The sequence below is a fragment of the Xiphophorus maculatus genome, chromosome 6 (genome assembly GCF_002775205.1).
Source record: "Xiphophorus maculatus strain JP 163 A chromosome 6, X_maculatus-5.0-male, whole genome shotgun sequence".
Lineage (NCBI taxonomy): Eukaryota > Metazoa > Chordata > Actinopteri > Cyprinodontiformes > Poeciliidae > Xiphophorus > Xiphophorus maculatus.
Genome location: NC_036448.1, coordinates 11,437,607 through 11,451,354, shown reverse-complemented (window position 1 = coordinate 11,451,354; position 13,748 = coordinate 11,437,607). Strand labels below are relative to the sequence as shown.

Here is a 13,748-nt window from a genome sequence, read left to right as displayed (position 1 = left end):
ATTCCCATTTTCAGAGCTGAAGCTAGGGAAGAAAGATCCCTAAAATTAGCAAGGTGGCTGCCCTGTCTCCACCGCTGCCCAGCAGCAGTGACGTTAATTGCAACCTATTTATACTCAGGGAGTTCAGGACCCAGAAATATCAGGTTTCTCTTATGCTTTATTTTGGCATTCTCGGGTTTAAAATGACCTGCGGAAAGCCTTGAGATGGAGAGCTGAAATGTGAGGTCACAGATCAGTGTTTAGCAACATGCACTCCATTAGGGTGAATAAGACAGCTTATTTTAATTATGTCATGAAACTTTTGACCAATTGGTGTTGTATGATAAACTGGCCATACAGTATTGCATTACAATTAGAAATGAAAACACAGTGTTTCTGATTTAACTGGAATGAACTGTGTTGACATGAAATGAGCTTGATGGTAAATAGCTGCATGCGGTATGAGGTAGACCTGACATTTGTTGCAGCTCGTCACTGGAAATAAACTGAACTGATGCGACAAACTCGTGATAGAAACATCTATTGCAACTTCTGTAAATGCTATGAATGCAAATATGACAGCAAAATCAAAGAAATAATGACTTTGTTCTTCTTAAGTAAGCCGATAACACGGACACACATATTATCTTTTAATTCTGAATTTTATTCAGATATCTCCAAGACACTTTTGCTCTCAAGCCGCCATCAGGTAAAATGAATGAGTTCAGTAAGAAAGGCGGCGTCAGCTTGGAGCCTGACCGTACGAATTCCAGAGTTCACAGAGCCGCTTGGTGTGCTTTCAGTTTCACACATCAGCAATAAATACAAGATCAACAGAAAGGAAGTCTTGTGTTTGTAAGACTAAGACAAAATAATGGCTGTAGGAGCCATCCGTTTCATTTCTGAGCTGCATTTGAGGTTAAAGGGCAAAAGAGGGGCTCTTTCATGGACACACAACTGTCGGCTGTAATTCCCACTAACAGTCTGAAGAGGTCTTATTGACATTCAACTGAACACATTAGCTGCTGGTGTAATTACAGAAAGAAGATGGATGTAGACATACTTCCAAGCTTTGTAATATTAAACAATTTGCTGAGAGAGGATGAGAAAACTAAGAAGGCATTCTTAGTTAATACACTCAGAAGACAGCAATTTACTGTGAGCGAAGCAACCAGAGTCAATTATCTCCGTCTGTAGGATAAGCGCGTGCCATTTAGAACAATTCTGCAGAGATACTTTTAGCTTGGAAAAAAGAATACTACTAATTGAAATAAAACAAACTGCATAGGCTAGAAACACTAATAGAATTAAGTTTGTTGCAATCCAATCAATGCCAATTATCTCAAGTCTTTCAAGTAATTGTTCTAGAGGCAGACAAAGAGAACTGCAGTCTTAAATATTAAGACACTGAAGTTACTAGTCCTCTAATATTGTTGAATTAGTGTCCTTGCTTGAAGTTACACTTTTTCTTTTGAATCAGATAAGTCAGTAACAGAATGTTTGGCACAGTAATCTAAATACATTTCCCATATTAAACAGACATCAAGTGAAAAACCTGCTAGTTTGAGTTGATATATAAATGAACAAAACAAGAGTTGAACTACCATAACCACACTTCATTTTCATGCATGTTCTCTGAATATCTTAATCGGATGCCAGAAATCAAAAGCCTTTATTTTACAAAAGCCTGATCATGGTGTGATGCTCCTTTTTAGTTGGAGAAACTCTAAAACAGAGGTGGGAGTAAGTCATCAATTTGCTGGTCACAACCAAGTCTCAAGACTTTTCATTCAAGTCGCAAGAAAAGAAAGAAGTCAAAAGTTCATCTCAAAGTCAAGGCAAAGGAATTCTAAGTCAAGTCTCAAATTGTCAACTTAGAGTCATAATCAAATATTACTAGTTTGAAAAAAATTTTAGTAATTCCAAAATGCATTTATTTGCCAGAATTAAATATTAATGATTACATAGTAACAAAACGTCTGGTACTTTTGCATTTTACACACTACATAAACAATATCTAGCCTTTTTCACTGTTTCTTACCCATCTCATTTTGAAGCAAAACCCGTTCATAGAAAGTTTATTTCCTGTAACACTATTGCTAAAGTGGCACTGTATGTACCTATGTTTTGACCAAATAAGATAAACAATGTTAACACAGAAAACAATGAATGCTTTTAGAAAAAAAGTATCTTTCTAAAGTTCCTCACCTACAATTCTGGATGAATTAAGAACCAATATAGGTAGAGAATGATTTCTAGATTAGAAAATGACCTGGGAAATTGGCTTTCGCTTAGAAAATCTAAATATTTTCTATTTTTCAGTTTACTTTCATTTCACAAAGTGTGGACTTTTTTCTAACACGGAGATTTGACCTGTTAAACAAAACGAGTTAATTCATCACTTTGGACTGGCAAATCAGGATGTTAGTTTTAAAATTTTGATCAGTTTTTTTCAAACCTAAAATTACAACACCCCTTGACAAGCATGTAAAATAATTTTGCAGTTGTTAAGCTAACTAAAAGTGTTAGTTTTAAATCAAATAATTTTAAATGATTTGATTTAAAATTTCAAATAATTTAAAGTCAAAAGTCAAGTGAAGTCAGAGGAACTAGAAGATTGAGTCGAGGTCTTTAGTTTAAAGTCATAAAATTTTTTCCATTCTTATACCAGAAACCAAGAAGTTTAAAATAGTCTTTGTGACTTCATAAGAAAATTTATTCCAGATTGGAAGCAGAGACTACTCCCAGAGGATGTGGGTTTATTGCTATGGTTTTGTCTGACACGTTGCTATTAGAGCCAGAAGTGGAGAAAATGATGAACACAGAATGTTTGTTAAAGGAGAGTCTCTTCATGGAAGTCAGTGGAGCTCAATGAAAGCCTCCATCTCCTCAGAGATCAGGCCCCTGTAAGGCAGCCTGTGCTTTTCAATCGCACGAGCTGCCAGGCACTGAAGGGTGATGTAGTTCAGCGGGTACAGTGCCGTGTGGCCGCCGCTGTGATCATCCAACAGTTCGTAAGCTGTTTTCCTCTGAGCGTTCGTCGCGTCGAAGTGGGCCCCCGCCTTCACCAGCAGCGCCATTATCTCTGGGCAACCGTTGTTGGCGGCAACGTGCAGCGGGGTGTTGTTCTCACAGTCCCGCGAATCGACATCTGCGCCGCACTCTAGGAGCAGCGCTGCCACCGCCTGGGAGGGGAAGCGGCCCACTGGGTAGCGGCCCACAGATGTGGTCTCTTTGTCCATGGCCATGTGGAGCGGCGTGAATCCGTTCCGACCTCGAGGGTTGAGCTTGAGCAGCCGGTAGACTGTGTGCTTCTTTTGGTGTTCCTGCTCGGGGTTGCACTCAAGCTTTTCCAGTAAAAAGATGAGGTGGAGGATGATGGAAAGCGCCTTGTTGAACTGAGGGGTATCTGGGGGGTTGTCTCTCTGTGCCACAGCCCTTTCGACTTCCCTCACGCTTTTCCCCAGCACAGTCATTAGATCCTGGAAGGTGATGCGAGTTGACAGGGTGCCTTTGGCCCTGTCCTGAAGAACAAAAGAAAAGAGCTCTGCGAAGGATAGGAAACTGGAGGCTGTCATGGGACTGAGGGGGTCCAAGTTGCTCTGCTGCATGTCTAAGGCATATTTCCACAGACTGATACAGCGCTCAAAGTTGCCCGAGTCAGCATACACAGCTCCCCTGTACCGAATGTAATAAGATGTGTCCGGGTGGGATGGCCCAAGGATGCGCTCACGAACCAGCAAGGCCTGCATCCTCATTTCATCAGGATCAGTGATTAAAGCTTCAAGCTCCTCTGCAGTGCTCACCTCCTGGGCACATCCGTAGGCAGGGACGGGAGGACCAGGCGGAGGCTTGGACAGCGATCCAGCTTTGTCCCCCGCCTCCCTCAGCTCAATAGCTCTTCTCCAGTACCTCATCGCTCCCAACAAATCACGTTTCTTGTCCACAAACGTTGCTCCCAGTAGCTCCAGTGCATTGATCCGCTCCTCTCTGGAAGTGCGAGGCTGGTGGGCCAGATACTCCACAATGTTAGTGTGCCCCGTTACACTGGCAGCCAGGAGTGGGGTCATCCCATACCCGTCCCTCTCCATGCGGGCGTTGCACTTCAGCAGCATCTTCATGATGTCCAGACTCCCAGACTCAGCGCAGTCATGGAGGGCCGTGTTCCCTTTCACACTCTTTCGGTTCACGTCAGCCCCACGGTCCAGGAGAAACTTGGCTATCTCTTTGTGGCCCTTGTAGCAGGAAATCATGAGGCAGGTGTGGCCGTGGCGGTTGGCGACCTCCAAGTCCGCTCTGTGCTCCACCAGGTAGCGAACGATCTCTAGGTGGCCGTCGAAGCAAGCGGCTCGGAGCGGGGTGGAGTTCGTTAGCGTGGCGTTGTTTACCGAGGCTCCGTGTTTCAGCAGCGTCTTCACCACGGGGAGGTGACCCGCTGCCGAAGCCGCCCACAGCGGTGGAGCCCCCTCGATAGTCTCGCCGTCAAAGTTGACCGAGCCCCCGAGTTCAACATTAGCTTTACAATGTTCGAGCAGGTAGTCTACGACCTCTAAATGTCCGTACCGAGAGGCTATGAGAAGCGCGGTGCTGCCCTGGGTTTTCTCCTCCGCTAAAGCCTCCAGCTCCTCTGGAGTTTTGTTGCTCAGCAACTTCTGGATAAGTTTCAGCTTACCATCTCTGGCCGCGTTAAAAACCGCCACGGTTATATCCATTTTACAGGCTCTGTGCTGTAGCGCCGCACACCAACTCCATGCCCACTTGCTTACAGAATATCTGAAGTACCTGGTTTTAAGTAGTGGAGCGCCGGAATCTTAGTTTGGACCCTGTTCCTGACTCATATCTTTCTGCCATTTTGAGGTTGCTGTCAAGATGGCGTTTGTGCTCTTTGACAGGTCTCTGTTTACAAGCGAACCCTAGAATTCTGGGTAATGTAGTCTTAACACAGAGTTTTTGTACATGAAATAGGGAGCGTTATTGGCAGAAAACTACATTTCCCATGAGTCAATGCGAGTTAAGTTACCAACAGCTGATGCTTTCTTTGTTATGGTTGTTGGAACCAACATTAGGCTTTGTCTCCGACTGACAATCAGCTGACGGCGAACTCACAAATTGAATATAATAATAATAATAATAATAATAATAATAATAATAATAATAATAATAATAATAATAATAATAATAATAATAATTATTATTATTATTATTATTATTATTATTATTATTATTATTATATTCAATAATATTATAATAATAATAATTATTATTATTGTTATTATTATTGGCTGTTTTTACACCAAAAACAATACAATATAATATAATATAATATAATATAATGAAAACTATTTTCCAATCTATTTTACTGTATCCTTATTCCATTTAAGTTATACATTTCAGTGATGAGTGCTATCTCTTTAAGAGTCTGATGGGGTCCTGTTTGCTTTTTAACTTTTATCTGAATGTGGTTTGGGCTTGCACAAAGTAAACCTTTAGTAAAAATACCACAACCATTGGAGATACATAACAAACAATATGTTTTAAACCTGATTATTTTTATTAAAGAAAAGAAACACATTTTTACTAAAGCTGAAATATTACAGAACAAGTATCACTGTTACATTTGTATACAATTTGTTAATTTTTATTTTGCTTAAATAGGCAGATCTTGTCCAAAATATAAGATAAACCTATGCAACTTTAGTTTTCATACCACAGCTTTATGTTATGTTCTTTGTGATCAGAAAAATGTATCCATACATCCCAAATTGTCTTTCTGGTAAGAAAAAAAGAAGTTTTACTAGTACTACTTTATCTGCTCAACAATATATAATACATACATAAGTCAAAATGACTGAAAATCAAAGAGTAAAAATGTGGAAAATAAAAGTATCAAAAATGTTATGTGTGGCAGAAAACGGACACTGCACCACATCCTGAAAAACACCATTTCTATTGGAACACATAGAAATTGTGTGAAATGCCATAAAATCAGAAATGACAGAGCATCTCTTGTGTTATGGGGAAGCTTTTCTTCAGCAGGAACAAATTCACAGTTAATAGGATGATGGATGAAGCAAAAGGCAAAACAATATTGGAAAAAAAGCTTTTCAAGGCAGCAAAAAACTTGAGACTGGGGTGAAGTTTCGCCATCCAGCATATCAGGGATCCATACAGAGTGAGAGCTATAAAATGGTCTAAATCAAAGTCTCAATATATGATGCACACTGACATTTTCCATCTTTTCTGCCTGAGCTGGAGCTGTTTTACAAAGAAGGCACTAGAAACTTTCAGCTGTGGTAGCAATGAAAGCTTGTATTTCCTCAGGTAGAAATTCAAATGAAATCCACACTTTGCAGTATCTAGTTTGTTTATAACATATACAAATTATGTATCCACAGCACTTTGTGTCAGTCTATCACAGAAAACACAAACAAAAAACATTAAAATTTGTAAAAAAATTTATTTTATTCATGGTGTCCATCAATTTTCCATATCTGCTTGTCCACGAGAGACTGGTTTCTATCCTCAGGTCAGGATTCAAACCTAGGATTTTCTTGCTACGAGTCAGCAGTGCTAACTGCTCCTCCAAGCTGTCCTAATTGTTAAAGTATCTATTTATATTTTTTGAACTCCCACTTGCAGGTGCCATAATGCTCAATAAAAAACAATTCTGTTTCTAATTATTTTGAGCTTTTCTCAGCAAAGTTTTTACTTTCCTAATGCACAAGCTCTCTCTAGCTCTCACAAAACTTTGAACTACAGAGTCGAAAAGATTGGATTTCTCCCGTTTTATCCTTTTGCTCTCCAGCCTGTAGGAAATTAAGCTCCTTCAGAGTCACAGACGAACATGTCCCAAATGGGTGCTTGTTGAGACTTATTTCTGTACTTCAGAAGTTAATGGAGTTGGTGAAACATCACCCTAAGGGGCTAAGCCTGAACGTGCTCTGAAAGTCAATTTTTACTTTTTTTGAAATGCGATTTCTTTCCACACTCTGTCCAGGGTTGTAATATCTTTGTAGGTCATAAAATATCAAGATGTCCAATTAACCTCAAACAAGGCGAGTAAGGTGGCTTGAAAGCTCATTAATATTTCAAAGCTCTCAACATGTCATTTTGTTCTTTCACCAGCAGAGGACGCATAACATCCATATTCGGACAATGTTCCGTATTGCTCTGCACCGATGCAGCCTGTATATGTGGTGTACTGGAACAAATAGATTTCCATTTATCAACTAAAATGCTAGGGACATCAGTCTGTTTAGATTAATTATTTTCTAAGCAGGATGTTCTGTGTGATTGCCGCCCTTATCATCAGTTTAGAACTCACCAGAGGAATGCCTGAATTGGATGTGTGGATTTGAAATTAAACAGGGAGTTTGAGCGCTCAAAGAGACAATATTGTTTGCGGAGAACCACTAAAAGCCTCTCAAAATGACACCCGGAGTTTGCAAGTCTCAGAGGACGCAGCCTCTGTTCGCAAAAACAGGAAGCTTTTGTTAGCGTAAAAGAGGGTTTTGAACCATTGTTACTGTCCTTCATTGGTCCTTAGAAATGACAAAATGAGAAGAGATAAAGTTGCAAATTGGAATAAAAAATCATCTTCTTGTATTTTTAGTGTGCTCTTTATTGGTAAGTTCTGAAACTTCTTACACTGTGTCAGTCATATTTACAATAGGAGTCTTTCAAAACCAGTCTTTCAAGTACACAAAGGCATTTATCATTTGCACAGTGACATGCAAAACTTTTGTAAGCAATAATAGAGTAGATTTATTACAAAAATACAACTTCAAGTTAGACATATGAACCGAAAAGAGCTACATCAGAAAGGGGCAACACCTTTTTGGAAAGTCAGCACGTCAAGAAAAATACACAAACACCGCTCTGCCATTCACGACGCTCACATACCAGCAAGCACTTAAAGTATGCCTGCATGTCTTTGTCTAAGCTTAACTAGTCATGACAAGAGGATCTCTGTCGATACACACAACGCCATGTGCAAGATGCAGCTCCCTGGTCATTGGTATGCTGCTTCTTGCCCGGTATCCGGAAGGGTGGGATGAAAAGGTCGACAGAGGGGAGACGAGCCGCTCGCTTTCACTGGAGCCTTGACAAGATCTCCCTAGAGGTTTGCGAGCAGCTCACTGAGCAGCACCTCCCTCTCACCTAGAAGCACATCTCTCTTCAGACTGGTTCCTTTGTTCACAACCTTTATCTTCATGGCCAGATTCTTCACTTGCGCCTGGGGCAGTGCATCGAAAAAAAAGTCTTCATTGAACACCGGGTTCCTGCTGTTCTTGATGATGGTACTCCGTTGTTTCTGCTGCTTGCCGGGGTTCAGGTAGAGTGCCACACAGCAGTTAATGCTTTTCAGGTCCGTCTGCCTGTTGTAGAGGGCCTCTGCAGCGAGCACACGCACCCTTAGCCGGGCGGCTTCGGGGTCGTAGTGGGTGCTCAACTTCAGGGTGCCTCCCTTGTGGAGGTTGATGGTGTGCTCACGCTGCAGGAGATCCGAGGCTGCTGGCCTGGAGCTGCCAGCTTTGGCTCCTCGGAAGGCAGGAGAGGGGGGGCAGCGCGCGCGGCGGCGCTGCATGTTGGGGCTGTTGTCAGCAGAGCTGCATTCGTCAGTGGAGAGAGAACTGTGGCGTGCCAGGGAGCGTCTTGCACGAGATACCTTTGGGGGGCAAATGAAAAAGCAGCAGGTAAATATACGAAGGATTTACTTCTAGCTCAGATAATATCATCTGACTAAAACAAGCAGAAGTGATCACCTTAGCCTGCGTTTCCTGGGTAATAGATCGAAGTAGAGAAGCAGACCTGGAGAGGAGGGGGGAGTTAAATGGGGAAGACTCAGCGGATGAGCAGGTGTCACTCTCTCCTCCACTGAAGTAGCGATAAGGATTGGGGTCAGCTGGGGCCAGCAGAGGCCCCCCTTGGGAGCGCCTCTGGGAGCTTGGGGAGTTAAGGGGGCTGTTGGGATCACTGTGGAACAGGCTTTCCTTGCGTCTAGTGTGAGGAGATTCTACCAAGGTGGAGAAGCCATAGGAGGTCTGAGCTTTTGGGACATACGGCAAGGACATGGCAGTCTGTGACTGAGGGTCAGCATTGGTATTGATGTTCACAGTGTGCTTGTCCATTGTCCCAGTGCCCGGCTCATCTGCAGTCTCTATCTGGATGATGTGACGGTTGGCAGACTTTTGCAAGTTGCGGCAGAACAGGCGAGGGCTGCAGATGCTCTTGCTGCTCCGGGCTCGGGGGCTCTGGCTGCAGATAGCGTTGTCGGAGGAGGAGGGTCTCAGATTGGTGCGGGGCTTGGGTTCTGGGCTGGTGGACTCCTCAGGGGGACAGCAGATGAGTTTGGGGGGGATGAAGAAATCAGGGATCCTTTCGGGGGTGAGCACATTGGCATAAACAGCAACGGGAATGGCCTCTGTCGTCTGCGGAGGCTGGGAATGTGTCCCACTGCTCTCCACAGAGCTGCGCAGCTTCTCCAGCAACCACATGCCCACTCAGATGCTTCAGTTCACTGCTTAGTGATGGAGACAGAAGACAACAAATGAAACCGAAACAGACAAAAATATCAGAATTATTCTAATTTGTTACTATAAAGAAATAATAAAAATTATACAATTTTCATGGATATATATACATACATACATACACTCTCTTAAAACATTATTGTTACTATTATGAAAAAATAACTGTTAAATTAACTAATTAAAAATATTAATTAGTAATATTAAAAACACATATGTAATATTTACAAAAGCATTTTTTTAAATATTACAAATAAATTTTTGGCTTGTTTATAAAGCATATATAAAATGGTACATTATTTTTTCATGAATATTAGTATATACTGTAGATACTTGCACTACTTGACAGAAAAAAAATACTAATATTGCATGTCTTTCATTACTGCATCATTGTTTTAAAAGCTGTAATACAGGGCTCTTAATCGGAAAATGATGAACGAAATAAACACTAAAGCAAGAAAAAGTCTTTCTTAGTACTTCAGTTAAGCGTGAGAAAACCAAGCAACAATAATAAACGAATTCTAATACATTCACTGCAGAGCGAGTCACATTTTTTATTCGTTTGAAACGAAGATTTTGTTTCAAGTAAATTGCTTTAGGCATCGCGAATGTGTCTTACGACATTAGATGCTGGAAATAAAAGAGCATTTGCCTGTCTAAATAACTTTTCCTGTCCCATAAATCCACATAAAGTGTCTTAGCTGCAGTTTAGGAAACAAACCCACCTGTTGCTGGTAAACTCTTTGCTGATCGAAACAATGAAGCGCTCGTCGCAGCGTCTCCAAGCTCTCCGTGCGTAAAAAGGGTTTTTCCAGCTAGTTGGAGCTCTTCAACACTCGCCAGCGGGAAAGGGGGGGATGCCAGATCAGGCACTCTCTTTATATGACGAGGTCTGTGACTTCTGAGCCAATGAGAAGATTGTGAAGCCTTCCCATTACATTAACCACAAAACTGTTCTCAGCGCAGGAATGCACGCAAAGGGAGCGGGGCTTCAGTTGCTGCAAAATGACCTGCGCTTTTTTCATATCCCGTAAATTTGGAGAGAAATTGCCCCCCTTTATGGGGTTTGGTGATATTTTTTGTTTTGTTTTGTTTTTATTTTTTAAGAGTGCAACTTTCTACTAGAGATATCCAATCAACATACCATATTATTGGGCTCCAGGCTTGCAAACTGATTATGTAAAGAAACAATATGTTGTGACATATACCCACCATCTGTGCTCATTTCACTATTTATATTTTAAGAGAAGCTCTTATACTTATATACTGAGTAGTTGTTGTTTTTTTCACACAAGAAACAAAATGCAAACAGAGTGGGGAAATTTGTCAAGTTGGAAAAAAAAAAACTTAACTGTGTTTTTCAAATGTTATCAAGCGTGGTATGCATTTATATTTCTCATTCACTTGTTTGTTTTTTTGGCTACCCTTGCAGGAGCTAGTCCTTTGTTAGCCTTTACACATCTGAAGACTGAAATATTTCCTCGGTTTTCATTTCCAACAAGATCAAACTTAGTCAAACTAGACCTAGAGCATCTGTGCAGCAGTTTTCATATCTTGCCACTAGTTCTCAGTTGGCTTTGAGTTTGGACTTTAGCCAGCCCATGGCATCAATAAGATTTGATCAAAACTATTCAGTTGCATCTCTGGCTGTACGTTTAGGGTTGTTGTCCCCAGTCAGAAAGAACTGAGAGCATCTGCCAATTTTCTTTTTCTCAGTTCCCATTGAGATTAACTCACAATTGGAGTTTTACAGGGTGCTTTGATTCTAAACCATTTCATTGCTGCTTTTGATTGCATGTTTAAGATCGGTGGTGTGCTGGAAGGTGAAATTCCATCTCAGTCTCAAGTCTTCTGCAGCCTCTAGCAGTTTATTTGTAAGAATTTTCCCAAAGTAAGTGAATCCATCTCCACATCAACACGGTACACAGTCCTTTTAGAAAAGAACCTACGCTCCTCATGAGGGTTTGCACTATGAGGGTTTGCACTATGAGGGATGAGGGTTTGCACTATGCAAAACATTTGGAAAAGCATTCACCATTCTCCTTCCGATTCACAGTTATGTGCTAGTTTGAAATGGTCTATCACACAAAACCCCCAATTCACAAGTTGGAATACTTTTGCTAAGTACTTTAAATGTTAAATACATCAACCCAAATTTGGAAACTGCTTTGATCAGCTTGGTTGTCAGCTTTGCAACAAAAAACAAAATGTAACAATATCACTGTTAAAGTTCCTACAGTTTTTTTCCCCCAGATATTCCTGGTTGTTTTCATGAAATCACACAGTTCATCAATAAATCTTCCAGTCGCTGACATGCAGCTGACTTTGATATTCTGCCAGAGTGTGTCCCACATGAGTCCTTGGATCTCCAGACCCTGCTGTTCATTGTGTATAAAAACTGTGACAAATACCTGTACCAAAAGTTGCCTTCTGTAGTTTGGATGCAAACTCTGGAACGGTCTCCCCGCTGATTTTGGAGGCAGTGTGTTAAAAGTTCTTTTTAAGCCAGGGAACATATTTTTCTGTGTTAATGTTAGAGCCACAACAGATTGCTGCTGAAATCACTGGGTTACCCAAAATACTTTCTGTAAAGTTCGGAGAGGCGGAGGCCAGATGGGGGGTAATTTACAGTCTCACACGGTTTAATAAAAGCACCTTTTGTAAATAGGATTTCTTTTCTTGTGACATGATTTAAAATAGCTTCTATATTTTTTTTCCCTGTCCATCCAGAAAGATGCATCGACAAAATAGTTGACAGTGCAAGGGCACAAACAAAGAAAACATCGCTTTAGGTGGTGAATTTTCATTGTCTTCAATCTTCAGGCCAGTTTCTGCTCGGAGCAAGCCGAAAATGCATTCAACCCACAGACTGTTTTGCCAGGTGTTAAACACGGAGGTGGATCTGTCATGGTAGGAGCAGCCATCCCGTAGGAGTAACTTGGACCAGTCACTGTTCCACAAAACATTTTAAACATGGCCAAAAAATGTGAAGGCAACCTACAGAACAAGGATTTAATAATTTAGGTCTAAAATCCTCCTGTCCCAAAGGCTGCTGATATGGTTCATCCTTGCTGATTGGATCACAGGAAAAGTGTGTGGAATGTTGTCATTGCTGGTATTACAACGTGCTCCCATATGTGTTTTAAATATGGAGAGGTTATGTTTTGCACAGGGGTTCATTCAACTTAAACTTTTTGTTTTTTTATTTAAATTTGTCATTTTTTAAACTATAAACTTTAATGGATGGAATTGGATTCTATCAGATAAACCAACATACAATAGCTAATATCTAAAAGTGTGCTCATTTCTTTGTAGAGCCACCTTTTACAACAGTTTAAGCTTCAAGTATTTTGGTATAGGTCTCAGATAGTAACTTGAGTTGCAGGATTGGACTCCAGTACCGCTTAATCTAGAGAAACAGAAACTTCAAACTTGACTCTGACTTGCGCTTTAAAGAGTCAAAACTTGACTCAAACGCGTCTTCTGAAATTCTGTTTTTAACACCATATTTATCTCAAGCAATAAAAGTGAAAGCAAGTCACTTGGCACCGACCACAGCAGACAGCAAAGGCACTGTATGCATGTATTTTCTTTTGAAAGGATGTGTTAGCTTATGAGTCTCGGACGTTCATGAATGAAAATGCATCAACCGATCATAAAAATCCGTTCATGGAATAACATTAATAACAATCACATGGGTATATATCAAGTTAAATATTTAAATAAATAATATAAAATTATTTTGGGTCATTTCAGAAAATAGAATTACCTCTGACATCTTCTTTGCTTACTGTAAAGTTAGCTGCAACACTACACGTTATTCAAAATAAAACCATTTCTCCTGATTGTTCATTCAGAAACTTAACATTTCTCATTTTCTCACTACATCACACTTCACTCATTATGTTGTACTTCATAGCGTTCCTTGTGACATGTTGACAGCAGAGGTTTTAGGTGTAGATTTAGAGCATGCTTTCCAATTGGATAAAAAAAAAACTGCCACTCTTATTAAGGAGAAGAAAACCTGTTATAGGACAGCGCAGAAGTTTGCAGTAAAAGTGGCTTTATTAATGGACAGCACAGATTCACCACTGCTTTGTTCACTGATATTGGGAAATTTTAAAAAATGAAATGATCTCAGCATTCAAACTTACAAATCTGTACTTTTGAGGAGTTTTTATCTCAAGACAGACAGAGCGAGAAGACATACTTTCTGGAAATCCTTCTGTGCTCTTGTTG

The 13,748-nt window shown here is 40.7% G+C and overlaps 2 protein-coding genes across 3 annotated transcripts; both read right to left on the bottom strand.

The window, feature by feature from the left end:
- Positions 1 to 622: 622 nt before the first annotated feature.
- LOC102219033 (protein fem-1 homolog A-like) lies at positions 623 to 4,861 on the bottom strand. The gene has a single exon (XM_005797088.2). The coding sequence runs from the start codon at positions 4,689 to 4,691 to the stop codon at positions 2,838 to 2,840; it is 1,854 nt and encodes a 617-aa protein (XP_005797145.1). The 5' UTR covers positions 4,692 to 4,861; the 3' UTR covers positions 623 to 2,837.
- Positions 4,862 to 7,562: 2,701 nt separating this feature from the next.
- Positions 7,563 to 10,464, bottom strand: LOC102236559 (C2 calcium-dependent domain-containing protein 4C-like). 2 transcript variants are annotated; one of them, XM_023335014.1, is made up of 3 exons: positions 10,235 to 10,464; positions 8,745 to 9,502; positions 7,563 to 8,647 (listed from the first exon to the last, which is right to left on the bottom strand). In XM_023335014.1, the coding sequence occupies exons 2-3, from the start codon at positions 9,474 to 9,476 to the stop codon at positions 8,096 to 8,098; spliced, it is 1,284 nt and encodes a 427-aa protein (XP_023190782.1). In that variant the 5' UTR covers positions 9,477 to 9,502; positions 10,235 to 10,464; the 3' UTR covers positions 7,563 to 8,095. The 2 variants fall into 2 exon arrangements, with proteins under 2 accessions (XP_023190782.1, XP_005797210.2); XM_005797153.2 differs by having other exon boundaries at positions 7,564 to 8,647; positions 8,745 to 9,499.
- Between the last annotated feature and the right edge of the window lie 3,284 nt (positions 10,465 to 13,748).

Excerpts from the sequence above, each read along its gene's own strand:
- LOC102219033 (XM_005797088.2), bottom strand. The coding sequence starts at position 4,691 with ATGGATATAACCGTGGCGGTTTTTAACGCGGCCAGAGATGGTAAGCTG.
- LOC102236559 (XM_023335014.1), bottom strand. The coding sequence starts at position 9,476 with ATGTGGTTGCTGGAGAAGCTGCGCAGCTCTGTGGAGAGCAGTGGGACA. Across the intron at positions 8,648-8,744 it reads CCCAGGAAACGCAGGCTAAG|GTATCTCGTGCAAGACGCTC; the intron begins GTGATCACTTCT and ends TGCCCCCCAAAG.